Source organism: Sitophilus oryzae, unplaced genomic scaffold, assembly GCF_002938485.1.
Source record: "Sitophilus oryzae breed Bouriz unplaced genomic scaffold, Soryzae_2.0 scaffold_575_pilon_pilon, whole genome shotgun sequence".
NCBI classification, from domain to species: Eukaryota; Metazoa; Arthropoda; class Insecta; order Coleoptera; family Curculionidae; genus Sitophilus; species Sitophilus oryzae.
Genome location: NW_022147168.1, coordinates 771,934 through 799,898, shown reverse-complemented (window position 1 = coordinate 799,898; position 27,965 = coordinate 771,934). Strand labels below are relative to the sequence as shown.

Here is a 27,965-nt window from a genome sequence, read left to right as displayed (position 1 = left end):
AAGGACCTTTTTATTACCTTCTAGCTGCATTAAACATAATGTTGTCATGCGTAAGTGTTTGTGTTTTCGTGATTACATCGTTGATTTTGGCGGTTGTTAAACTAATTGATAAGAAACCTGGTCCTATTTTTGGTGTTTATCAGAGGGCAAATGGATTTTATTGGTTTAAAGTTTTTTTAATGTTTATGTGTTTGTGTTTGAGAAAGGTAAATATGTATAAGTTGCCCTAAGTACAGGGTGGGCCAAATTGGACACTTTTAAAGAGAATCATCCTTTTCTATAGAAGATAGACGAGAACTGATATCGGTGTCTGGAGCTCAATTTTCATCAAAAACATGATGGTAAAAACCGCACATTGATATCTGTTACCGTTTTGGAGTTATAGGGTGTTTTTCAAAAATGTGCATTTTTAACATATACATTGCTGTAACTTTTTTGCTATAGAAAATATTGTATTTTTATGAAAAGTACCTTTTTACGTGTAGAATTTAATGGTTTAAGTATATATTTTTAAAATTAATAATGTAGGAGTTATCAACAGAAAAATTGATTTTTTATATGGGACACCCTGTATATTTTTAATTCGCTCAAAATAACTTCAAAATACCTTTTTTAAAATATAGCATACTTGACTCTTTGAGATACACAGTTTTTAAAAATTCGCCTATGAATAACTATATATAGGCTTTGAACGGCGCCGGCCGTAATGCAGAAAACAAATAATAATGCTTACCGGAAGCTGTCAGCAGCAATTAAAACGAAAAGAATATTTACAATGGAAGATGCAGAATTTTATAACAATTTAGATTAGATTATACATATATTTGAATGAGCTCAACATAAGCACCCGACTGTCGGTTATCTGTCTGAAAAGTGAAAAGTATCCCCCAGTACTTTGGACATGTCGCAGCCACTTAGTGTAATTGTCCGTTTCATGAAATGGATATCCACTTCGCGAACTGAAACCTAACCTAACCTAACCAGTTCGCGAAGTGGATATCCATTTCATGAAACGGACAATTACACTAAGTGGGTGCGACAGACACATTGCTCGAAGACCTACGGACAACATGGAAAACATTATTATAACTGGTGATGTCCAAGAAAAAAGATGTAGAGGTCGGTCCCCAACAAGATGGAAACCAACCCGACACTCAGCTATCCATCGAGCACAAACCGTTAAATTCTACGTAAAAATATGCTTTAGAAATGTTTCCATTAAAACATAATATTTTCCATAACAAAAGTTACAGCGATATGTTAAAAATGTACATTTTTGACAAACACTCCATAAGTCAAGAACGGTAACAGATATCGATGTGCGGTTTTTACCATCATGTTTTTGATAAAAATTGAGTTCAAGACACCGAAGTAATAGAAAAGGAAAAGTTTCCCTTTTTGAAAGCTTGAAAGATTTAGTTTTCGTTTGATTACAGAATTTGATATTTCAAAATTAATGTTTACACGTATAATTAATTTTCAGATAAAATATAAAATATTTCCACTCAGTCAGGAATACTTGAATAATTTGGACAGACCTCAGAAACTTGCACCCACTTCGAAAGTATGAATACCAACCAACTTTTAGTCTTTTTGTTGTATAATAAGAATCTTTCAGGCAGTGGATGCTGTATTTTTCTGCAATGCTAACAAGGATGGGGACTATTTTATTGTGGGAATAGCCAGACGTAGCAATAGACTCGTAGATGGATTCATTTTATTAAAACTTAATTCATTAGATTTAGGTGTTCTAGAATCACCAAAGATTCCAGATACAGCTCTGTTTAATACTGGTGAAGAAGAGAGTTATGAAGCTGAAGGTGGGTATTAATATTTTAAATGAAAGAATAAAAAGTTTAGTTTGTTCCATGTGGTCGTGATGTGTTAAAAACACTGGGGTAAATAGAAACACATTAAAACAACCCTTATCTCTACTTCAACAAAAATTGTCATATTTTTTTATGTATATTTTCACATACCAAAGTGAGAAAGAACCACCATTCATAGGAAAACTTAAAATTATTTTCTTTATACCTTATCTTCTTCTTATAGTACCATCTTCTAATGAAGGTTGGCAACAATCACTGCTAAACACTGTCTAGCCTGTGCAGCTCGAAATAGTTCGTGTGGGTTCAGTCCAGTCCAATCTCGTAAGTTTTTCAACCAAGAGTGAACTTCCTGCCTTCTACCTTTCCTTCGATAATTAACTTCAGAAGCTTTGCCCTGGCTTTGCCTGCTTATCGCGCATGGCATGGCCCAGGTCTTTCGATTTTTTATATTTGTCAGTATTTCCCTGTCCTTGTTAAGCCTTCCAAGAACCCCTTTATTGCGTACATGATCTGCCCAGGGTATTTTCAAGGGTCTTCTGTAGATTCACATTTCAAAAGCTTCCAACCGTCTCATGGTGTTCACTTTAAGCGTCCATGTCTCACAGCCGTATAAGAGTAATGAGTATACATAATACATAACAATGAACAAAACGCAGACGTAAGTTGATGTTGAGTGATCGGTTACATAATAGGCTGCTCATTTTGTTAAACATTGATCTAGCCTGTTCCATACGCGATGTAAATTCGGGGTTAAGGTCCTATGTTAGCTAGGATTTGAACTTATTTACCGTGTCTCCGCATTGTCCGTATAGGAATACTTGTATGTTGGATGATGGAATATTTCTACTACTAACGACCATTATCTTGGTTTTTGCCATGTTTATTTTAAGGCCCAATGGATCTCATTCCCGAACTAGGTCGTCTAGAAGTTCTTGAGGAACCCCAGGGTTGTCAGCGATAATCGCAGTGTCGTCTGCATAAGGTTGTTAATTGGGACGCCATTTATTTTTTGTCAATGCCTTTATCTTGTAGGGCCTAATCGAATATATATCTCGAGTATATTTTAAGCAATAAGGGAGACAGCACACATCCTTGACGAACTCCACGTCGTACTGGTATTTCGTCTGTTTTGTCTTGCCCTAACCTTATGTATATGCTGTCTGATTCTGATATAGTTTTTTTAAGATTTGGATATCGGTTTTGTCTAGATCTTTTTCTTGCTTGTTGGTCTCTACATTTCTGTAAGAGAACAGACAGGCCAAACATTGCTTCCCTGGACTCCATTCCTTCTCGAAAGCTAAATTGGCCATCATCTAAATCAATTTCACATTTTTTGAATATTCTGTGTTGAATTATTTTAAGTAGTATTTTTAAAACATGGCTCATTAGGCTTATTAACCTGAAGTGTTCGCATTTTTTGCGGCGTTATTTTCTGGAATAGGAACAAAAATTGACTTTAGCCAATCTTGTGGGATCTCAATGCTTTTATAGATTTGGGTTAACGTAAAAGTTATATAGTCAAAGAGATTATCAGTCTAGTTAACACAGGGATGTTTTCTTGATTTATCAATTTGAGCATCTCAACACGTAGTTCATCCGGACCGCAGGTTTTTCCTATACCTTATCTAGATAATTTTAAAATAAAGTTTGCAAAAATCGTTTTCATTTACCCCGATTGATCCTAATCTTTGTCTGACATTTTACATAATTATAAAACAAAATATAATATACATAATATAAAAATACTGCAAGAAACGCATTAAATACAAAATATGCTGAATCTAATTATCTACAAAAAATGGGAGATGCAGCTTAAAAAAGCTTAAAACTTTATCACCAACTTTTTTGTGAGACGCTGTATACAACGAAATATTTGTACAATATCTGTATAAAACTTTTTTTACAATAACGACGACGATATTACGATATTGGACTTCCTGGCACTAATGGGCCATCCTGTATATCCAATCTACATCTTGAAATGTATTTTAGGCATCAAAATAACGCCCCGTATACCGATGAAAGAATGGACTATAGAATATAATGGCCAATTGAAGGAATTTAATGACATTACCAAATTGCATAATGTAAAGATTACTGCCCAATTTACTTCAAACAAACCTATTTACAATATGGATAGGGATTTAGATCCTTGGGAGATGGCAAGATCCTTAGCCTATGAAAAGTGGTCAAGAGGGTATTTCGATAATGCTAAAGAGTGAGCACCGAAAAAAAATAATTTTATTTTGAATATAGTGATATTATTTCAGGCATCATCAGACTCATTATGAACAGTACGGCATAGTAAAGGCTAAAATATCAATTGATGGTAAGGTACATGAAACAGTGTTTGATAGTCTGAGAGATCACAGCATTGCAAAAAATAGGGACTGGGGACACTTTAAAAGATATGGTATACACTTTCTTTCAACTGAAAATGGTGACCACTTGACCATTGGAACTTTATGCATGCCTTCATATCTTTCAAGGTAAAATAGAGTTGAAGGTCGATATATAAATATTTACTCTAATATTTTAAGAATAAAAATAGGATACATGTACAACGCAGTGGACAAAAAAATATACAATATAAGGAGTAGTAATTTGGAATTATATCAGTTTGGTGAACTAGGTACTCCTCCAAAAGATTATGCCTTTACTTTTAAAGCGGGTAAGTAGTGGAGTAGCCAAAGTGAGAAGCTACCAATATATCATCGTATATTCACGTCATTTCTTAACTTTGGTATATTCATGTTAAATTTCCTAGTTCCTTTCCTAATAATATTTGCTATGAAGCTATAAAATATTTTAATAATTTCAATCCTTGAAATATTAATTATTGACAACAGAGCTGCAACAAGTCAGTTTCAAACAGACTTAAATCTTATAGTCTAAGAGCTGGCTACATAAAAAACCTTATCATCGTTACATGGCTAATTTTTTGTGTGAAGTATCCTTTTGTGTAGCTATTATGAAATAGTCATGTCTGCCAGCGCGATCCCGGGGCTTAAAGCGGGGGCGGAAAATCGAAAGGGTGAAATTTTGACACTAAAAATATTATAAGGTACTATTCGACCACATATTTATCACAATAGAGCAATTATAAGGTACACGAGTTATAATTGCGAAAATAGCTTTTATTTATTTTTAAGAAACGTGGAAAATTGTTGGCAGGCATTTTTCTGGTCGCTAAAATGCCGACAGACAACGCGAAAGAGGCATGAAATTTTAAATCCCAAAAATTATTAAAAAATGTAATTTGAAAAATAAAAAATAAATATGGCATACATGCATGCCGATTGGTGGAATGTCATATTTATTAATTTTAAAAGCCGTATGCAAAAGGGCAGACAAAAATATCGTGGCTAAATCAGTTGCAGACAGTTATCACAAAAGCGCGATATTACTCTAGCCCTTTCAGAACGCTCGGCGCTTCATCCAATTAAGTATAGATAAATCATGTATACGATTATATTATAAATATATAGAAAAAGAAAATATGTTTGTTTTATCGAGATCTCCAAGCTATGAAAATATTTGCACTTATTCAAAATTCACCGTGTAGAGTAACATCGCGTTTTTTACAACTGTCTACCGTTGATTGAGCCACGATTTTTTGTCTGTCCTTTTGTATACGGCTTTTTAAATAAATAAACATGACATTCCACCAATCAACATGCGTGTATGCCATGATTTTTTTTGTCAAATTCCATGCCTCTTTCGGGTTGTCTGCCGGCATTTTAGCCACGAGAAAAATGTCTGTCAACAGTTTTACACGTTTCTTAATAATAAATAAAAGCTATTTTCTCAGTTATAACACGTGTACCTTATAATATTTTTAGTGTCAAAATTTCACCCTTTCGATTGGCCGCCCACGCTTTAAGCCCCGGGATCGCGCTGGCAGACATGACTATTTCATAATAGCTACACAAAAGGATACTTCACACAAAAAATTAGCCATGTAACGATGATAAGGTTTTTTTTATGTAGCCAGCTCTCCGTCTATTAAGTCATTTCTAAAATCAAAATGATTTAAATTTAAATCATTTTGATTTTAGAAATGACAATTAAATGACAATTAATAATAAATGAGACCATGATACTAATGCTATATAAAATAAAACGGTGCATTTTCAGAATAACTACAAACACATTTTTATAAAATTTAACAGATTTGCAGTATTTTAAATTACAGTTTAGCTATCATAGAATACATGACGATTAAAAAGTTCTGATATGTTTTGATGACTATGTCACAGACATGTGACTATGTAATATGTCGATGGCATAAGCTAAGGGCTGAAGGAGTTTAAGTTTACGGTACTCTTCAATATATTCGTGATCAATTTCTTTCATTAGTCGGGGATTCACTAGAATATATTGAGTATTGTTTTTATCTGCTGTCTGGCTGCTGCCTAGTCAAACAGTTTAAAAAGAAATCATAAAGAAATGCTGCTGTTAAAAATTTATCACAAAAATATATCTAATTTAAGTGTTTTCTAAAAAGATCTAAATCTTTTTCTATTTCGGAGTAAAGATTTAAATCACAAATCGTTTTAAAAAATGTCTTACGTCATCTTTCGAAAAATGACTTTGGACTTACCTAAATGACTTGAGTTATTAAAATGATTTAAATAAAAAAGACTTCTGTGAGCTTGCAGAAGTGAAGTTTTGTGTGAGCTTGCAGTTCTGATTGACAATAGTTATTATTGCAACTCAACACTTTTTGTGAATCTCAATCTCTGAATAGGTTTTGGTTGTTTTTAACTAGATTATTTCTTTAAAAAGTTCCAGAAACTATAAATATATAAAAGATGAATAAGTTTTTGATCAGGCGAATTTTGACATTAATAGTTAAATATGTAACGTAATTTCTTATAACAATTGAAGGGCCCAGAAGAAAAAAACATGATAAACACCATTTTACTTAATTTTAAGGGAGAGCTTTAAGATTTTACTAGGCATATATCATAGGATTTAACAACTAATTATAATATTTTAAAACCCCAAAATTAAGAAATTGGCGCTTATAATTTTTCTCTGGACCCTTCAATTGTATGTCCTGGCACCATCAAATTTAAAGGCAACTTGATAATAACTCTTTTATATCATGCTGTATTAAATTATAGATTTTAACGAGAGCCTTAAGCTTGACTCAGAACCTCGCAATTAGTGGAATAAAATAGTGGTTTCAATTAGTGTAGAACTTTGTTAATTTCAATGTAAGCACTCAGAACGTCAAAATTAGATATTTAGAGATAGTAGACATTAAGTAGATATTTTCAGTTAGTAGAAAAAGTTATCAAACTTTTAACTTATCCACTAATTAACTTCAAAATTTGCGAGAAATGTCATTTTGGCCTTTGATTATCTTCCGTCAAAAGAAATTGTTGTTACAAATCAAATGTTGATTCTTTTATAAACTAAATATTAGGCTTTCTCTATGGGCTCTAACCACAGTTTAAAGAATATAAATATATGGGTACAACTGACTAACGCAAGCTGTTGCTAGGTCATTCTATTAATTTTAATTGTGTTTTTTAAATATTGTGAATGATCGTAAACTAAAAAGTATAAAGTGTAATTGAAACCAGTAATTGCGAGGTTCTGAATGAAGCTTTAGATATAAGCACTAGAGTATTTCTGTCTTTTTTAGGAAAAACCGAGTATGTTATGCAAGTCAATATAATAGATTCACCTTATTTCTATCTTAGTAAAGATTGTGAAGTAAAGGTGTACGAGCAGTTGTGTACCATTGACATAAATGGAGTAAAAGGATGGGGATCTGCAGAATGGATATACAGGAACGTTGAAGGACGAAACGTATTAAAAAAATCAAAAGGAACTATAAAATAAGGACACAATTAATTAAGTAATAAGTATTAACTTTATTAAGATTGCAACTTTTTATACAATAAATACCAAAAAGGTGGGAATCTCTATTTTGGTCCTAACAATTCAGAATACATACATCCCCAAATTCTAATAAGTTAATAAATATTAACCACTCAAAATTAACAAGAAACAAAGTAACATCATATACATAAAAATATTCACAGGTTAGCAGCATATGTTGTACTAATTAATATCCCACACACTTCTAATACTGAAATAGGGAATAAGTAAAGTTTATCTGTAAATTAAATCACAACCTATTAAAAAAATACATATTAGTTTAGAAAAAGAAAAATAAAGTCTATTTACATAGGATTACTTTTATTAAACTATTGATAAATTTCATGAAAGTTCATTTAACTTGAGTAACAAGATGTCCATATTAAAATTTCTAATTTTCGAATAACGACTCTGAAGAGCTTTATTATACAATTCGTTTTGATTACAAAGAGTTGTTGCAGTTTCAAGTCTTAAGTTAAGTATCCTAAACGGGTGTGTTATCTAAATAAAAATAAATCAGATCGATAAATTGAATAGCTAAAAGTGAAATCGTCCTCTCTTAAAATTTGCGTCCGAGTAGCTACGTTATTAACGGCTATGCCTTTAACATCGTAAAAAGGTCACATCAATGTGTTATTGTCCAGAATCAACAGACGTCAAGAATGTCAACGTGCCAACATTTGGAAAATTATTAATATGCCTCTAAAGAACAAGAGCTGTATCAAGCACGTGTTGCATTTATTATCTACAACTATTTTCAAATATTTGTTAATTTTTGTATCTGAGTAAACCAGAATTTAACGGTTGAAGCATGCTGTTTCAAGTCGTACGACAATCAGTTATTATGGAGGCATCTACGTAGATTTTTAATTAAAATTAAACCCATGTCGGATACTAAAACTACTACTTAACATTGAATCGATATATTATATAGATATGTTACGGCTAAATTGGATACTTGGCTAATTTTAAAACTAGCCAGCTATTTTGCAAACTAACTAAAAGCGCTGTTATTTTGAAGGAATCCGCCCATTTTTGCAAAATAGCAGGCAGCTTACGGCTACTTTACAAACTAGTTGGTTAGTTTACAAACTATACAGGGTGGTCCGAACTGTATTCCGGAAACTTCGGCAGCATATTCTGCACATAAAAATAAGTAAAAAAGTTCGTATAAATGTATGTCGTAAAATGCTTAGTTTCCGAGATACAGGGTGTGGAAGTTTCATTTTTATTTCGATTTTTTCCAAATAATTTCTGAAGTAACTTCAATATTTGGATGAAAATTGATGTCTAGGAGTTTTTTGACATGAGAAATTTGATTTTGATGTCACTATGACTCCTACTGCTAGAGGGCGCTACCTACATGTGTTTTAACTGGTTTGAAGAGTAATAACTTATCGTCCGTACCTGTATAAAACTACTGAGTAAAAAAATATGCATTTACGACGTTTTTTACGCAAAAAAGATCTCTTAGTAGAAATCGGTACGAGTAATAGTTCTCGAGATATTTGGAATCTAACTTATCAATACCTGTCATCATTCACATAAATTAAACATGTTGACTAAATAGTTATTAGACTGCAATCATAAATTTGAAATGATTTTGTGCCAAAAGTTCAACAGAAACTGTTTTTCCAACATTTTTTTGAAGAAAAATTTATGATTAATTTAAAAAAATAAAAAGTGCCTCAATTTATCATTTCAGTAAAATAACTATCTATTCAACATTTATTTTTTGTCAATAATGAACATGTATTGACTACTTGCATTCTAATCTTGAGAACGGTTGCTCGTAGCGATTTTCACCGAGGGGCATTTTTTACGTAAAAAAATCACGGAAATGTATAATTTTTTACTCAGTAGTTTTATACAGGGACGGACGAAAAGTTATTACTCTTCAAAACAGTTAAAACACATGTAGGTGACGCCCCCTACGGGTAGAAGTCATATTGACATCGAAATCAAATTTCTCATACCAAAAAACTCCCAGACACCAATTTTCATCCAAATATTGACGTTACTTCAGAAATTATTTAGGAAAGATCGAAATAAAAATGAAACTTCTACACCCTGTATCTCCGAAACTAAGTATTTTAGGACATACATTTATACGAACTTTTTTACTTATTTTTATCTGCAGAGTATGCTGCCGATGTTTCCGGAATACAGTTCGGTCCACCCTGTATATTGGTATTATCATAATTTTATATTTTTGTTTTCATATTAACCAGTTATTTTAGTTAGTTTGTATAATTAAAAAGCATTTATAATTTTGGTTAATATGATAACTCCATTAGTTTTAGTCACCCAAAATAGCAAGATTCTTGGCTAGTTTACGAACTAAAATCCTTGCAATTTAAGAGTGAGATTAGAGCCTATATATTCCTCAAGTTGAAGATCTTACTAGTGTTTCTGTGTTTGTACGCGTATTTATGTGATTTTGTCAACTTAAGTTCGGTTCAAGTAGCAAAATAAAATAAAAAAAAATAAAATAAAAAAAGAAGAAATGATTAGTTCTAATATGGGAGGCTATGGGAGCATTCAAACAGCCAAATAAAAAAATAAATATACATTTGCAAATGAGCAATACGTTAAAATTGGATAAAAATTTAGTTTTCAGTTTAGTAGTTGTTTATAATAATTTTAGTATTTGCAATGTACATATTTATTCAACGGCAATGTACTTGTCTATTCGTATTGAAATTATGCAGTAAAATAAATCCAAATCCTGAAAATATTTACAGGTTTAAAACTTATTATTAAACCCTTTCACTTATTTTATTTTGTCTGTATAAATAATAATAACTTATCTCTCATATTTTCTACTATTCTCATTTTATCTTATTTTATTTCTTTTGACTGTTCGAACCTACTTTTTCAGTAGTTATGTACTATACAGTTTGTGTTTAAAATTTGTTAAAATTTATTTTTTATAAATAATTTTTTAAATGAAAATTAAATTTATTATTTTATCATATTTTCCTATCCATTCTAACACTGTACATTAACAAACAAAAACAATTAAAATAAACTTTGTGAACTATCTGGGAAGTATGTAAACTAGCAGCTATTTTAGTAAACTGATGTAAAATTCCAATCCTATCCAGATTTTTAAATAATAGTTTGCATACTAACCAGCTAAAATATAAACTAGCTGAGTTTGTCTGCTATTTTGCAAGAAGAATCAGCCTATTCTTTCAAAAAACAGCGCTTTTAGTTAGTTTGCAAAATAGCTGGCTAGTTTTAAAACTAGCCAAGTATCCATTTTAGCCATAACAAATATACTAAAAAGTATCCACTCATTCCAGGAAAACCAAAATGGCTGAAAAGACTAGTTTCCCGATATTAAAAAAAAAAATAGACCATTGTAGATTTCTAAACAAATTATATAATATGTGTATAATACCGAAGAAAAAGTCGTAAATTATACATATATGCAATTGTAAACACTGTAATTAAAAGTTAGAGTCAATTTAATATATTAAAAAAAATGAAACCGTTCAGTGTTTAAACATACCAAAATCACATAGAAAATCTCATTATTTGACTGCTACTAAATATTAAAATAATTATGACCATTTTTGTTTGTTGACATTTTAAATAATACTTCTCTATAACGATACTTTTATAAAGTTTTAGCTGCCCTCTCTAACTATGTATTTGAGATAGCTCTTGTTTCGACTGAAAACATTTTTATAGAGATTTTACCCAAATCAAACTACAACTAAACCGTAAACTTCTCAATATATCGCATAAATTCTTTCAAACCAACCAGCGGCAGCGGTCGCTTCACAGCTGAGAAGAGCTTGTACTCTCATCTTCAGAATTACTATCGGAAACGTTGGCATCGCCAGCCAAGTGTTTCGGACTAGGCAACGCCAAAATGCCATTTCTCTTATCCATTTCGCTAGGCAGTGCGGGCAACTCCAAGTCGACCTCGTGGTCCTCATCCAAATCGTCATCTAATTTGATGCCTGGACTAGTTGACAGTCGACTGTCGGGTCTCTTGTCTTCATCATAGGTAACGGGTGTGCTTTGTGCCGTATTATTCCACATGAAGACGTCGTCGTCTGAATTGCCGTTCCTACTCGATGCAGATTTCGGTCGATCACATTCCTCTCTGTTGGAAGTGATGATAGAACTAGAAGACGCACTCGTGGATAGAGGATTACGCATTCGAGGACGCTTGTTCGAAGGCGACTTTGTAGGTGTATTTTTCGGTGGAGTGGTGTTCCTGAAGCTTCTTCTGACAATACGAGAAGCTACGACGTCGGGACTTTCGTCCAAATCCAGTACGTAACTTACCGAGTCTGATTTCTCCACCACACCTTTAACTTTAGGAGACGACGGAGGTGACAGATCTTCCATTTCCGTTTCTAGAGAGGGTTTGGATTTTCGACTCCTTAAAGACGTGTCTAAACTAGCGTTACTTTTGTTCGAGAGCGATTTTTCGCGAAACGATAAGGTGCGCTCTAAATTTGCTTTAGCCACCGCACTATGTTTTTCACTGAAACTAGAGCTAAATACGTTCGATCTATTGAACACCGTCTCTTCCGCTTGTTCGATAACTTTCGTAATAACGTCTTTATTTTGCCGCAATTTCCACTGTAATTCCTCGTTATACTGACTAAGGCGCCTCTTCTGGTTTATCTCCTCTTTAAAGGATTCTTGTAGTTTTTGATTCTCTTGGATCAAGTTCTGTTCGTATTCGGATTTTCTTTGCAGTTGATGCTGGAGATCTTCGCATCTGGCATGAAGTGCTAAAGCTTTCTCCTCTGCATTAATTAATATATCTAATTTATGATTGGCTTGTCCTAGGGACTTCCTTAGATCTGCTACTTCTGTTTGTTTTAATTCAAGTACAGCTCTTAATGACTGCACTTCCTAAAAGTAATAAAGAAATTGAAACGGTTTGGTTCAAACTTAAATTGATAAACCGTACCTGTGCACCAATATCTTTATCATCTCCATAGCTTAGTAACCTATCGTTTTCTTCTCTCAGCCTTTTATTCTCTTCTATTAAACCATCAATTTTTTCTTGATAATCGAGTTCTAATTTTATGATTTGCTGCTTTAGCCTATCCTTTTGTTGTTTCATCATATCAACCTAAAAAATATAGATACAATTAACGCTGAATAATTTCGTTATTATTAAAAGTTTTACCTCTTCTTTTAACTTGATTTCTTTGCTTTCATAATCTTGTTTCAGCTTTATGCTCTCGTGATTAACTTTTTCCAATTCGAGATTTTTTTCATCAACTTCTTCACGAATGGCGTCGTTTTCCTCACGCAAAATTTCTAGGGACTGTTCGTGGGACCTTTGTAGTTTTTCTAATTCCTGTCGAACCGTCCTCAACTGTGCTTCGTGTTTATGTGATAATTGCTTTTCGACATTTTCTTTTGCTAATATTAACTCCTGTGTATGTTGCTGTGTTACTACAAAATATAAAAAATTGTAACACCAGAAATAATTATCCTAATAACTGCTAATACTGTATGATCGAAAAAAAACGGCGTCAGCGATGGTTATGAAATGAAGATCGCTGTCATTTTATATGTAAATTTATGTGGGAAATGTTATCGATAGTCATTTCCCAGCCAGCTGGACGCCGTTTTTTTACGATCATGCGGTATTTACTGTTTTAAACATTTAAGATAATTTAATAAATTATTCCAATCGTCCCCTGAATATTTTCGTACTTATTCATTTGCATTCTGTATTTAACAAGCTATTTAAAAATTACTATGTTTTTGTATTTACAGGGTGTTCCTTAATGACATGCGAATATTTAAGGGGGTGATTCTTGGTCCTATTCTAAGAGAAAAACTGCATATTAACTTAAAAATTTTAATTTCTGAGATACAAGGCGGTAAAATTTAAAAAAAAACTTTTTTTACAAATAACTCTGATTTTATTATAGATATCTTTATGAAACTTAATACGCGTCTTCTATGCATCAAAATTCCTTTTTTGATGTACAAAGAATTTTATTTATTTCAACCAGCGCCGTCCATATTGAATATTTTTGGAGAAAAAGTGGTATACCACTGATTTCTCTTAAAATAAAAATTATCTTCAAAATCTTCATTCATTTCTAGATATTTTTTATCTCTTGATTTTTTTCGTCCGACACGCATAGTTTTTGCTTAAAAAAATAAAATATGTTAATTTCAGGGTCAAATTGTTGAAAATCTGTTGCGGTGGCTTAAAACATTTTTTTTTGTATATCAAAATATGCATTTTGATGCATGGAAGACGTGGATCAAATATAACATTAGAGATATTTAAAAAATTAGAAAATTTTACCACCCTCTAGCTGAAAAGTTAAGATGTTTAGGACATATATATTCATATGAAGTTGTTTTCTTAGAATAGGTCCAAGAATCACCTCCTTAAATATTAGCATGTAATTAAGGAACCCTGTATTTTTTATTTATAGAAAATTACAGTTGAGGGTTGGAACCTTTGGTGTTAAACAGCAAAATAAAAACACTAAATCACCACAATACACCAAAACACTTTTACTTTTACACTGGACGCGCGTTTCGCTAACCATGTTAGCATCATCAGCAGATGATTATAAACTAAAGTACAATCTACAGGTTGAGCGTTTATATACTCGCCCAGTGGGCACCGAGTGACATGGCAAAAAACTAGCCAACCGAGTCAGAGCCAACTGAGCGTAACAGTTAGATTTCCGCCACTAGAGTAGTAGGAACAAAGAACTTGAAGGAATTGGACTGTTGTCTCTGTTCATACTATCTTTACATTTATTAATTCTGATGCTTTCATATGCATCTAATTGCCTGTAATTTGAGACTTGTTTAATTAATTTTAAATTATTAAGATCTATACAATGTTCTTTATCAACAATATGTTCGGCAACGCAAGATTTATCCGGTCTACCATATCTTATCTGAGCTAAATGTTCTTTAAAAACAGCAAAATATATCATCCACAGCACTATACACAAGTTTATAATTGACATTCTTAAAAATTCCTTTTTAGTTGATAAATTAATTAGAAAACGTAGGTATAGGTTAATGATTTCTGAAAATTCGACTTTTCAAGTGGAGAAAGATACGTCTAAATATTTTTCGATACCGTTTGATAGAGAGTTAACCCGTGGTCTAAAAGGAATTTTTAAGAATGTCAATTATAAACTTGTGTATAGTGCTAATAATAAATTACAACAATTATTAGGTAATCCAAAGGATAAAACATCACCACTTGAAAGGTCGGGTATTTATGAAATTTCTTGTAAAGATTGTAATCAGAAATATGTTGGGCAAACTAGAAGATCAATATTAACTAGATTTAAAGAACATTTAGCTCAGATAAGATATGGTAGACCGGATAAATCTTGCGTTGCCGAACATATTGTTGATAAAGAACATTGTATAGATCTTAATAATTTTAAATTAATTAAACAAGTCTCAAATTACAGGCAATTAGATGCATATGAAAGCATCAGAATTAATAAATGTAAAGATAGTATGAACAGAGACAACGGTCCAATTCCTTTAAGTTCTTTGTTCCTACTACTCTAGTGGCGGAAATCTAACTGTTACGCTCAGTTGGCTCTGACTCGGTTGGCTAGTTTTTTGCCACGCCCACTCGGTGCCCACTGGGCGAGTATATAAACGCTCAACCTGTAGATTGTACTTTAGTTTATAATCATCTGCTGATGATGCTAACATGGTTAGCGAAACGCGCGTCCAGTGTAAAAGTAAAAGTGTTTTGGTGTATTGTGGTGATTTAGTGTTTTTATTTTGCTTTATAGAAAATATTATTAAAATCTATCACATAATATATTGCGAAGATTCCTGAAGTTAAAATGTTAACCAGGAATACTTATTTTGGTTTTTTTAGGATCAGTGTGATAACTGATAATGGATGCGTATAAAAATATATTTAGTTGTAAAAGCAGGCCACTCACTAGAGACACGTTGACTGTTGACTGTTGAGGAACTAACATACACCCAGAGCTGCAACAAGTCAGTTTTAAAGAGACTTAAGTTTTAATTCATTTCTAAAATCAAAATGATTTAAATCTTAAGTCAAATTCAACGTAAAGTTCAAATTACTTAAGTTTTAAGTCTTTGACTTAAGTCATTTTCTTTCAAGTCAAGTCATTTTTGTAAAGACAATAATAATATAATGTTATTTAAGTCTTTGTTGACTTTGAGTCTTTTTTTACTTAATTTTTTTAAATTAAATCATGATAATCTGCAAGTTAAGTCGGTAAAATGACTTAAATCAATATTACTTTCCTCAAATCAAGACAACCAGAATTCAATTTAAGTACCTATTTTTTAAATGTTAATATTAATTCTCTTGTACTATTGCCCATTACTGATTTATCTGTTTACTTTTATTATCTGTATTAATTTATTGTAGATAGAGATTAGAGTAAAATATTATATAAACAACTATAATAAACAATCAAAAAATAAACGCATCAAAGACTTAAAAACACACATATAAAAACATCAACAATTTAAATAAAGTTCATATTCGTGGTACTTTGTACAGGTTGTCCCATTTTTGTGTGTTTTACAGGGTTTCTAGTTTATAATTTATTATTATTATTTATTTATTATTCACAGTTGCTACTTTTTTATGAAACTAAAGATGGTAAACACATATTTGATGCCGCTGTTTACGATAAAAATAAATGAAAAAAAGACTTAAATCTTTTAAGATATTTAAATATTTTGTCAAAGGACTTAAGTCATTTAAAAAATATTAATTTTTTTTAATGACTTAAATCTTTTCTAAAAAGACTTAAATGTTTTTTTAATGACTTAAATCCTTTTCTATTTCGGAATAAAGACTTAAATCATCATCATCATTTTGAAAATGACTTAAATTTTAAGTCTTAAGTCAGCTTTCGAAATTTGACTTAAAATCAAATGATTTCGGTCATTAAAATTATTTAAGTCAAAAAAAGACTTAAGTTTTCTGTGAGCTTAATTGAACATTTATGTAACTTGTTGAAGACAACACCATTCGTCAGCATGTTGCCCAACACGCTCCCTAGTGAGTGACCTGTTTTACTTTATGTAACTTAATTCGTCATTTTTTCTAGAAATACATATGTATAAAACAGGAGAGTAAAGTATCGATAAATCAAATATCTTACATTGTGCTACTTCTACTCGATGCTTTTCAACCATTTCAACAATATCTTCGTGACATTTGGATCTTTCCTCTTCAACAACAGCAATTTGTTTGCCTCTTTCATCCGCCAGAGCATCTTCCAGCTGACGACAAGCTAACCGAATTTCTTCGGTTTCTATCCTGCATTTTTCCACTTCTCGTCTGAGGTGAGGAACTTGAAAAGCTTCAACCTGCAGAGAACAAAACAAAGAAACTGTAGAATTAATGTTTAATCTAATAAACGTTATTATTATTATTAATCGTTACAATGATATGTTACAGTAGCTTTGTTCGGGTTCTTGTTATTACCGATTCTGAACCGTCCTAGAACTCTGCAGCGCATGCGCAAATGAAATAATGTCTTCATATTTCGTTCTGTGCATACACATCACAGTTCTAGGACGGTTTAGAATCGGTAATAACAAGAACCCGAACAAAGCTAGTGACTGCCATACAGAATGCCTAGAATGCCCAATTGTAAATTGTTGGTGGCCAGTTCATCTCTAAAAACTAACCAAGGCATATGTTGAGATGAGTCCAAGAACAAAATTCTCAGGAGATAAGTTTATACAGAGTTCGGCAATAGTGCGTCGGGTATCTGTAGCTTCTAGAATAAAAAACTTGAGAATTTTGGTTAAGTGCAGACGTAAAGCAAAGCCTAAACTAAGTACGAGGATGTATTTCAGGAAAATATTTTAACTTGTATTGGGTGGCTCAAAACAGCGTTGGTGGATCTGGATGTTTTCTTAATGGATCATCCTGTATATTATTGCAAATATTTTTTGCAATAATATACAGGCAATTATTGCAATTATTGAAAACGAAGAAAAATTATTTTATATTTTTGAAATTTTGGCGTACAATTTTCAAAATCCTGTATCATTTACGATTACCATATTTATAGCAAAGTAAGTACAGACCATCTAAAGTAAATACCTAATATAGTCTTGATTTCAATACAGCTCTTGTATATTTAATATTTTTTTTAAGAAAGGCTGAAAAATATATATTTTATTTATTTAATAATATCCTTATAATATCTATGAAGCTATCGAAATATATTTACTCGTATACTAAGATTATGTAATGTGATCTCAAAGGAAGCCAAAAATGCACTAATATACAGGGTGTTCCATTTAAAAAATCATCCCTATCCACTCACACTTTGTTGAGCCACCCTATGGAAATTAAAATATGTTCCTGAAATACATTCTAGCACATGTAGAATGTAAAATGTTTAGGAGGGAAGTTAATCACCGCGACCTTATAGATCTATTGTGTAGATCTCCCTTTCTTGAGTTATAACGACTTATAACTCATCATACAGTCTCAGGGCTTTAACAAAAGCCAGTATCTGAGACGGCTCCACAGAGGTCAGCTCTCCATCCTCATCAGCCGTACCAAAGTTCATGGCACGAATGGTCGTCGTCTCGGCGCACTGAGTGATAAGGTGTTCTGGTGTTTCCCCATTTTCCCCACAGAATCTGCATTCGCCGTTGTTTCTCAGCTTCGGCCTACTGGGGTGTTCGTTGAGGAGACAGTGTCCTGTTAGAAACCCCGTGACAATCCGAAGATTATCCTAGCACATACTATAGATTTGCATTTAAACAAAATTCCCAAGTTTTTTATTCTAGGAGCTACAGATGCCCGACGCACTATTGCCGAACCCTGTATACAGTTTGCTAAACAATTCATGAAAATAGAGCTAAAAATAAAAAAAATATAACACTTTAAAAAAACTTATCCGATATTCGGTTAATTACATTACTCGGTTAATCTGAGAGTAACACAAAACAAAACAAGTTAAAATAAAACCAAATCCAAACATTAACCTGTTAATGTCGACATTAACCGGACATCGGACATTAACAAACAAAACAATTATTGGGTAAAATGCGCGTTGAATTTAGCGTTGAATTAACTCACATCTAATTGTTCATGTTTTGTGTAAAATTTTCTCACCAATAACAAAACTATACTTGATAAAAAACGACAAAACCGAAACAAGAACATTGACACAGCGATTTTAGCGACCTTTTAGCAACTCGATTGGAGTCCACTGACTACCTATCCGGATGATTAAAAGTGGAAGAAGATTTTTTGGCTTCGCGAATAGATCGCTACGCCTAACAATAACAATAGTTTGTGCTAAAATAGCTCAATGACCCGATACTGTTCCTTAAAGTATTTCTTCTAATAACTATTTTAAGAAATAATGGTTTTATATTTTTGTATATCATATATTTGTTGTAGGGTTTCCAATTTTCGGGATCGGGACCCCGTTCTGAAATCCAGGATTAGAACTTATAATCCTGGAATCCGGGATGGCTATCAGAATGAGAAATTTAATCTAAAGAAATACTGACATAAAAATGCAGATATATACATAAATATATAAAAGAAGGAGAAAATAGCTTTTATTAAAATAGACAAAACAAAGTAACATTCATATTTAGTGATTAAAAAAAATAAATCAATTCTTGTTAACAAAAAAAAAAATATATAGTAGCCACGGGAATACAAGTTCTAGATATTGACGTTCTGCTTAGTATAAATAAAATAATATGATATTTTAAAAAATCAATTCATTTTATACTGGGCATTTAAATTTTTCGAGATTTTGAGGATCCCGGATTTAATATGCGGGATTTTGGAATTAAACATACACTGGGATCCCCGGGGATTTCGGGATTCGGAATTGGAAACTCTAATTTGTTGTGTACATACATGTTTAGACTCTCAGATAAAATGTGCAAACCAAATTATAGATACTAATAGGTCATCAAGAGTACGCCACGCATCACGACTATTGTAAATACTTCGAGGCTGTAAAAGAAGTATACGGTTCAACCAAGAACGTAGCTGCTCAATCAAGGCACAAAACGGTGAACTTCTAAAAGAGGAAGAGTAAATCAGAAATCGCTGGAAAGAGCACTACAGCCATATCCTTAACCAAGAGAACATCCCCAAATATGGAAGCACTAAACACAATATCTCACTATAACAGCATTGATGTAATAGATATCCCAATAACAGGAAATAAGGTCTCTATCAAAACAACTTAAAAATCTGCAGGTTGTGACGCTATTCCGACGGAAATCTATAAGTGTGCAAGTAAAGAACTTATTGGTCACCTTAAGGTGAAGGCTCTCTTCGATGTCATATGGGAAAGCAGTGACGTACCTCAGGACTTTCGCAACGCGAATATAGTGAATATATTTAAGAACAAAGGAAGTGCATTAGATTGCGGAACTACCGGGGAATTTCACTACTGGCTATCGGAGGAAAAGTTTTTGCAAAAATTATGTCAAACCACCTGCACCCACGTATAGAAAAAATCTTTCCAGAATTGCAAACGGGCTTTCGCACCAACTGCGAATATGGAATTAACGTTACCGTTAATTCCATATTCTCTGTTCGCCAACTACAGGAAAAAGTAAAGGAGCAGCAGAGATCTAGAATCGTTCCTAGATATTCTGCATTGGTAGCATAAGGCTAATAACACCGTGGAGCGTGGGGGTTGTCGAAGAGGAAGTTGAAGATACCGTATGATTGAATAAAAACGGCGTCAGAGATGGCTATGAAATGACAATGCATGACATTTCCCATATAAATCCCATTACATATAAAATGACAGCGATCTTCATTTCATAGCCAATGCTGACGCCGTTTTTATTCGATCATACGGTACTTCGTTAATATTTCTGTCAATTCTTCAGGAAGACGTGACGACTTGTTTTCCAATATCTTCTCTATTGTACCCACCATTCTATACACTTAATGTGTGGCTTTTAAGTGCTTAATATCTTTAAAACGGAAAAAATATTCATCTATACGACTTAACATCATTTGGTGGTTTGTCAGGTTTTGGTAGCTGTATCAGGTATGTGTTTTCTTCTTCTTTTTTTTTATTAATTTGAGATCTAGTCGATCTGTTAATTTTAAGGTTGCCTCTGTAGGAGTCCTTGGGAGATGGTCTGCCAACTGTCTTTCCATCTTTTAGGGTATCTTTCCCATGGGTTTCCCTTCAAAAGCTATGCGTGGTAGCCTCTTTTCTTTCATGCGTTTTACGTGTGGGAACCATTGCCTTTTTCTTTGCCTATCCCATCTCACTATGTCCTGTATTCTACATTGTTGTCTGATATTTGTGTTTCTAATTCTGTCTCTTCTAGTCTTTTCCATTATGGTTCTTAGGTTCTTCGTTTCAGCGAGGTATGTGTATTAACCTAAATTATTATTATCACAAATGAGCTGTTTGAGCCCTTCCACTTGGGAACTGTAACATCGATCAGTGATTGTAAAAGTAAAGTATAACTTACATTAAACACCAAATGTTGAACTAGAACGGCTAGCGCTTCGGCAGTTCGGGGTAGCGGTGGTGCTTTCTTGGCTGGAGCCCGAAGGGGTTGAGGGGCGGGGGGCCGAACGGAGGGCGACGTGCGGCCCCCTTTCACCGTAAGTTTACTGGATTCTGTAAAAAAAAGAATCAAAGTTAATTCATATACATATACGTGTTGTACATTATTTATATATATTTGATATCAATTAAATTTTTAGTTACGTAATCGAAGGCGCGATTTTTAAATTCATTGTTACCAACCATGGCAACATATTCGGCGCCATGCTGACTAACTGGAATTTAAATTTCGCTCTGGAGATTCAGGTGGTAGCTCTGCTGTAAAAAATGTCAAGTTGCCGCATTTATTTTTTTATTTCCTGACATTGTCATTCATTTTGACATTTTAGATAAATAGTGTTGTGATACTTTAAGCTTAAAAATGTTTACTGGCAGACCTTGTCGTCGAACATTATTCTTTTTGGGACCTTTTTTAGTACGAAGATACATGATAGCTTAATACCCGTAGAAAAGTCCCTTAAGTGCTGTTAAGAGGGTGAGTTTTGTTCATGTAAATAATAACTGTTTATATAATTATAATTAATTTATTGTTGTTTTCTAAAATATTGAGATTGAAAGAAAATATATAAAAGTGGACAACGCTGTGCCGGTCAAGCTCAATCACGTGACTAAAAGTTTATTTGGTATGAACTGTATACGTTTAAAAAAGTTTCTAAAAACTGAAGGCTGTTTAGTGGACACGTTAAGTTCTATTTTATAGCTTGGACTTGTCTTCCTGATATTTGTTTGGATACGAATTTTGCACTAAATTATGTAATAGGTACTAAAACTAAATAATTATTAAAACTAGAATATGTACAGGGTGTACCATTTTCCTGTGTTTTATGGAGTTTCTTGTTTATGTGTATAGATGCAAAAATGCTACACAATTCATTTAAACTAAAAACTCGTAATTTAAAACTAAAGTGTCAAAACGAATGACAATGTCAGAATATAAATAAATAAATGTGGCAACTTGACATTTTTTACAGCAGAGTTACCACTTAAATCCCAGAAGGAAATTTCAATTCCAGTTAGTCAACCCGAGACCGAATATGTCCATGGTTGGCAACAATGAATTTAACAATCGCGCCCTCGATTACGTAACTAAAAGTTCAATTGGTATCGAATATAGTTTATATTTTATTGTAGTTTGTAATTTATTATAATATTTTCATTAAGTTTCTCTTCATCCACCTTAAGTCAGGAAACTGTTGGAGAGTGACGCATAACACAATAATCTTTTGCTATAGTCAAGTAATTTGAAAACTAAATATTACAGAGATGTTTTGTATTTTAATATTTTTACATCAAGTTATACATTTCATTAATCTTAAGCCAGGAAAAATTTCAAGAAACGCACTCGCTATAACCGACTTCACAGGGTTAGTTAATTCAGAACTGGACAGTGTTTTGATGTTAAACAAGAACCGAAACTGGTAAGGACATGTAATAAATTATGGAAAGATGACTGGTTGAACGAGGACCGGCACCGCATTAACTAGCTCGCTATGAGCAATTAATATTTGAACAAAATGGGAACTGTTTTCGGACAGAGACTAGTTTTTAAAAGTGTTATTGCTTCCGTTGAGGGATACATACATTATATTTTTTTATAACTGGTTAGCGTGATTTATAACCACTACTGTAAACTTAAAAATATCTCTATAGAGTGTCCCCGAAAGGTCTGTACAAAAATTCTACCAGACAATGTCGGGGTGAGCAATTAAAATATACAGGGTCGCTTTTATGCTCGCATTTATGTATGGAAACGGTCGATTATTAGGTAAAATATACAAGGTACCGCAAAAAGTTAAATACAAAAATTATAGCGTTTTTAAATAACATATTTTCGCTTTATCGTTTTTCAAATAAGTCCAAAATAACGGAGTTATTTTATTTTGAAAATTTCCAAAAAAATGATTTTTTGCTAAAATTTTGAGAGCCACTGGATCTTTTCCGGATTTTCTTTCTTGTTAATTTAATCTACTACCTATGTTGCCATATTATCAAGAACTTATGTTTTTTAACTAAAAACTAAAAAAAAATTCATAAAAGTTCCGAATTTTCAAAAAATTTTTTTCGCGAAAAAAACCTCATAGGCGTGTTTCTGGGATTGAACTATACTTAAATAACTTTATATATATAGTATATAAGTTATATCTTTATACAGGGTAGTTCACCACATACGACACAGAGTATTGTAGCTAAACGATTAGATTTTTACAAATTGTAAGTTTTGGGTTCGTTGAAGGACTATTAGAGCTACAATTTAAAAATATTTTACAAGAAACAGAGTGTCCCAAATAAGTAAAAAATATTTTAGTTGTATTTTTTTAAATGGAACACCCTGTATATTATTCTATTTTTAGATTCTACGATTGAAATAAAAGCGTAAATTTGATTAAGGTTTATCATACTTAAACCTTACCGTTTTTGAAATATTTTCAATTTTATGAAATTGAAGTAATAATTTTAAGGCCTCATTTCTCCAAGGGTATCAAAGTTTTTAATACTAAATATTTACTGAATATTATTTATTGATCAGATATTGTTTTGCAATAATAAAAATTTCACTACCTTATACAGAGTGTCCAAAAATTTATATTAAATAATTACTAGCTTTAAACGGCAATAACTTGTTTAATTTAAATAGAATGCCCTGTATATTTTACGTGAGTCATATGCACAATTTAATTGTCTATCATATTTTATTATACAATTTTTTACCTATCTCTTCAAATTTTCGTAGAAAATGCATTTTCTTATAATGTGGTTTCAAATATATGTGGTGAACAACCCTGTATATAACTTAAAATACTTGTACTTATTTCTGGGACACCCTGTATTTTACCTAATGATCGAACGTTTTCGTACATAACAGCGACCTTGTATGTATTAACAAATGAAGGTTCCAGGGGAAAATATGATAAACGCCAATTTCTTAATTTTAGTGTTTTACAATATTTTAGTAGATGTAACTGGTCTCTACAAAATGTATATAAACTCTGCAAGGCAATAAGTTGCTAAATCCTATGATATATAATAATAATAATAATAATAATAATAATAATTTGACTTTATTTATGTAGGTGGCGAGGTCTAGCATACGCTACTCAATCTAACCACCTTAAAAAAATACAAAATACACATACAATACTAATACAACAATATAACAATTTTAATATAATATAAATCTAAATTATATAAACGAACAAAAAAAAGACATATAAACACCCATACATGAGCTTAAGATACAATTCAATAATACTTTTATAAAGTTAAGTTGAAATCAACAAGAGATTTCCTGAAACCTGCAATGGACTAGAACAGCTTTTAATGTGCGGAGGAAGTGAATTAAGCATTTCGGAAGCATAATACGAAAACGATTTTTCAAACAAGGCTGTCCGGTGTTTAGGCACCACGTAACTGCTGCGTTTTCTGGTATTAAGGTCGTGGAGGTCAGCTGCCTTGACAAGTATGTCGAACAAATAATGAGGTTCTTGAAATTTTTCTATTTTATAAACTAGTATACACGTATGTATAAAAGCATACTGTTCAAGTCCTAACCAGCCCGATTCTTTATAAAGAGGAGAAAACATGATCAAATTTAGAGTACCAAATGAATACCTTAAGCAAGAGTTGACAAGTTTTGTTAAGCTTTGTTTGTCCCTTGTTAAGTAGAGCTGGCCAGTAGACAGTGTCGCAGTAGAAGACCAATGAAAGAATTAGGCTTTTACAAGGTCAATTTAACATCTCTGTTAAGAAAATCTTTATATAAATATAGTGTCTTTAACTTACAATACGATTTCTGCAAATATATGATACATGGCTCAAATCTCAGTTTAGAATCGTAAAATAAACCCAAGATTTTTGCAGTTTTTAGCAGGTGTAATGATGATATTGTCAAGTACGATATTTAATTTTTTGAGAAACATCTGGCGAGTTCTACCCACAAAAAATTAGTTGAGTCTTATTAGGGTTTAAGCAAAGACCATGATGGTGTGAAATGTCATAAATTATTCTCAGATCTTCATTTATTTTGCTTTCGGAGGCTTTGAAATCTTTACTCAAGGAACAGTAGACTTGAAAATCATCAGCATACTGATGTGAAGATAAATTTTTTAAATACGTTTTAAAATCTGCCGTATAAATAGAGAACAGAAGTGGACCAAGAATACTGCCCTGAGGAACACCACGATCTACAGGCAATAAAGTCGAAGGAGATTCTCTGATAAAAACTCTCTGTTGTCGACCAGCCAAGTAACACGCCATGAGTTTCAGTGAACAGTCACTGAAACCAAAATATTGCAATTTCTCCAAAAGTATCCTATGGTTTAACGTATCAAAGGCCTTAGAGTAGTCCAGGAGAAGTAGGCAACCAGTATCGCTCTTTGTCACATATTCTGAAAAGATCATCACTGACTTTCAGTAAAGCAGTTGCCGTACTATGGCGAGACTCCTAAAGCCGGACTGAGTGAAAGGAAGAATCTTAGAGACATTAACAAAATCTGTTAGTTGTTTATGCATAATTTTTTTCTAATACTTTAGATAGGAAAGGTAATATGCTTATTGGTCGATAATCAGATAATCTGACAGGATTAGAGTTCTTTGCTGTGGGAATAATATTAGCAATTTTCCAGGCAGCTGAAAATGATTTTTTTTAATACAAGTATTAATAATGAAAGTGATGTGACGCAATAAATGAGGAAGTATTAAATCAATCATTCCTTTATCTATCCCGTCACATCCCTTGGCATTAGACTTAATTTCCCTAACTACCCTCAAAATACTTTTTCTCATCAACCTCCAAAAAATTAAACAAATTGGAATCATCCAGAAATTTAGAGCTCATATAAGTTTGTAAATAAGTATTAGTGTTATCATCAATGCACAATTTAGGTACAGAATTAATAAAAAACTCATTAAACTCATCGGCAGTACCAGTATCCTCATGATGAGATGGCATACCAGGATGAATATTCAAACGCCGTAGTGTTAGCCAAAACTCCTTCGGATTGGTCTTAAACTGATAAGACAAGTATGCTTTCTTTTTCATTTCTTAGACTCGAAGTTACCAGATTTCTAAGTTGTTTATAATCCTGCCAGGCAGCTTCAGTTTTATGTTTCTTGAACTTAGTAAGGGCTTTATTCCTTAAACGCATCATAAATTTAATATTAGTTGTAATCCATGGGGCCGGAGGCTTAGTAAAACGTACCTTCTTGTACGGCGCATGTTTATCAAAGAGGTAAGTAACGAGTTTAGTAAAATGGTTGACGATATCATCAACCTCATGCAGAACAAAAATTTTATCAAAATCCATGTTGTACATATCATGATCAAATTCTACTAAGTTAAAATTTTTATAATCTCGAAATGTGCTAAATCTAACTCCAGCAGTTTTCCTCTGTACATTCACTTTACAAGTAACTAAACAGTGATCAGATATATAAAAGTATTAGGGAATGAACCTGATAACGACCGGCCGTCCAGGGCTCCCCTGGAAAAATAGTAAATGGCGCTTATCATATTTTTCCCCTGGACCCTTCAAATTATATGTATGATGTAGAGGCTACATGTAAAAGTATTTTTTTTATATATTATATTGTACATACATATCTATTTTTCTTTATGTATTTTTGAAAAAAACAAGCTTGGAAAACTCGTTGTGCGTCATATTATTTATAGGCACTCGCTCGGCGCCTTGCGTAATAACCGTACATTTGATCCATCTTAGTGTATTTTTAGGACATGTATTAAAGCCAAGTTCACAGGTTTCGTTTTTCTGTTTTGTGTATAATATTAGAATATCTAAAATGTTTTCGAAACTGTTTCTTTTTCTGCCTAAAAATAACCAATTAATTATCTACTTGTATTTTTTAAAGCCATTAAATACTTATAGATAAATTAATAAATTACTTCGTTCTAAGCCAACTGAGACATATATTATACAACACTCACTATAATAATTAAAAAGAATACCTATTAGTTGAATTAATTCATTTGAATGAATAAAAATGTGATTTTGATTTTACTATTAGTCCACAATAATTAAAAATTTAGCAGATATAAAAAACGAGTATATAAAGTCTTTTTAAAACAAAGTCCTTGCCTTAAACATGCCTAGAAAGATGAAGTTTAAATATACCAAAGTTAAATAATCAAAAATTTGAAAGTTTGACACAGGAAGCAATAGATTTCCACTTCTAAAGCTTACAGACAAACAATAATTCCCATATTGCAGGAATTATTATCGAAATCCATTCATATTCTCTGTATATATTTTTGCAGCTGAACAATGTCGGCTGCGAAAAATTACAAAATCCAAAACATAAAAGCTTTATCTCAATGCCTCTTATAATGGCTTGTGTTTATATAAGATTTTCGAAAATAAACAATAATTATTACTGGTCGAGTTGAATTTATGCCAAGATTTTGAGTCATTATCATTTTTGGAGGTAACAGGGAAGGCGTTGACTGACGAAAAACAATGAGTTGTGGATATTGTTCAGGTGGTTGATATACATCTAGCTTAAACAAATCGTTTTATAACTGCACTATAATTTTCTGTCCCTCACTCTGAATCTGTTTTGATCCTACCTATATTGTTTATTACATTCGTTAGGTTTACAACTGAAAATCTTAATAATTAATAATGCGTTCAAAATGGTCTGAATACAT

At 32.3% G+C, this 27,965-nt stretch overlaps 2 protein-coding genes across 3 annotated transcripts in view; one reads left to right on the top strand and one right to left on the bottom strand.

Moving 5' to 3' along the window:
- The first annotated feature begins 28 nt into the window (after window positions 1-28).
- LOC115887428 lies at window positions 29-8,037 on the top strand. The gene is made up of 7 exons (XM_030906847.1): window positions 29-206; window positions 1,484-1,564; window positions 1,619-1,820; window positions 3,822-4,047; window positions 4,100-4,318; window positions 4,370-4,500; window positions 7,486-8,037. The coding sequence occupies exons 1-7, from the start codon at window positions 39-41 to the stop codon at window positions 7,683-7,685; spliced, it is 1,227 nt and encodes a 408-aa protein (XP_030762707.1). The 5' UTR covers window positions 29-38; the 3' UTR covers window positions 7,686-8,037.
- A 3,142-nt stretch (window positions 8,038-11,179) lies between these two features.
- Window positions 11,180-27,965, bottom strand: part of LOC115887425 — a 300,519-nt gene continuing 283,733 nt past the window's right edge. For both annotated transcript variants that reach the window (XM_030906842.1, XM_030906843.1), the window contains exons 6-10: window positions 21,207-21,358; window positions 16,871-17,078; window positions 12,889-13,160; window positions 12,667-12,831; window positions 11,180-12,608 (exon numbers count right to left, since the gene is read on the bottom strand). In XM_030906842.1, coding sequence (XP_030762702.1) covers window positions 11,514-12,608; window positions 12,667-12,831; window positions 12,889-13,160; window positions 16,871-17,078; window positions 21,207-21,358 — 1,892 coding nt within the window. In that variant the 3' untranslated portion in view covers window positions 11,180-11,513. The remainder of the gene's footprint in view (window positions 12,609-12,666; window positions 12,832-12,888; window positions 13,161-16,870; window positions 17,079-21,206; window positions 21,359-27,965) is intronic.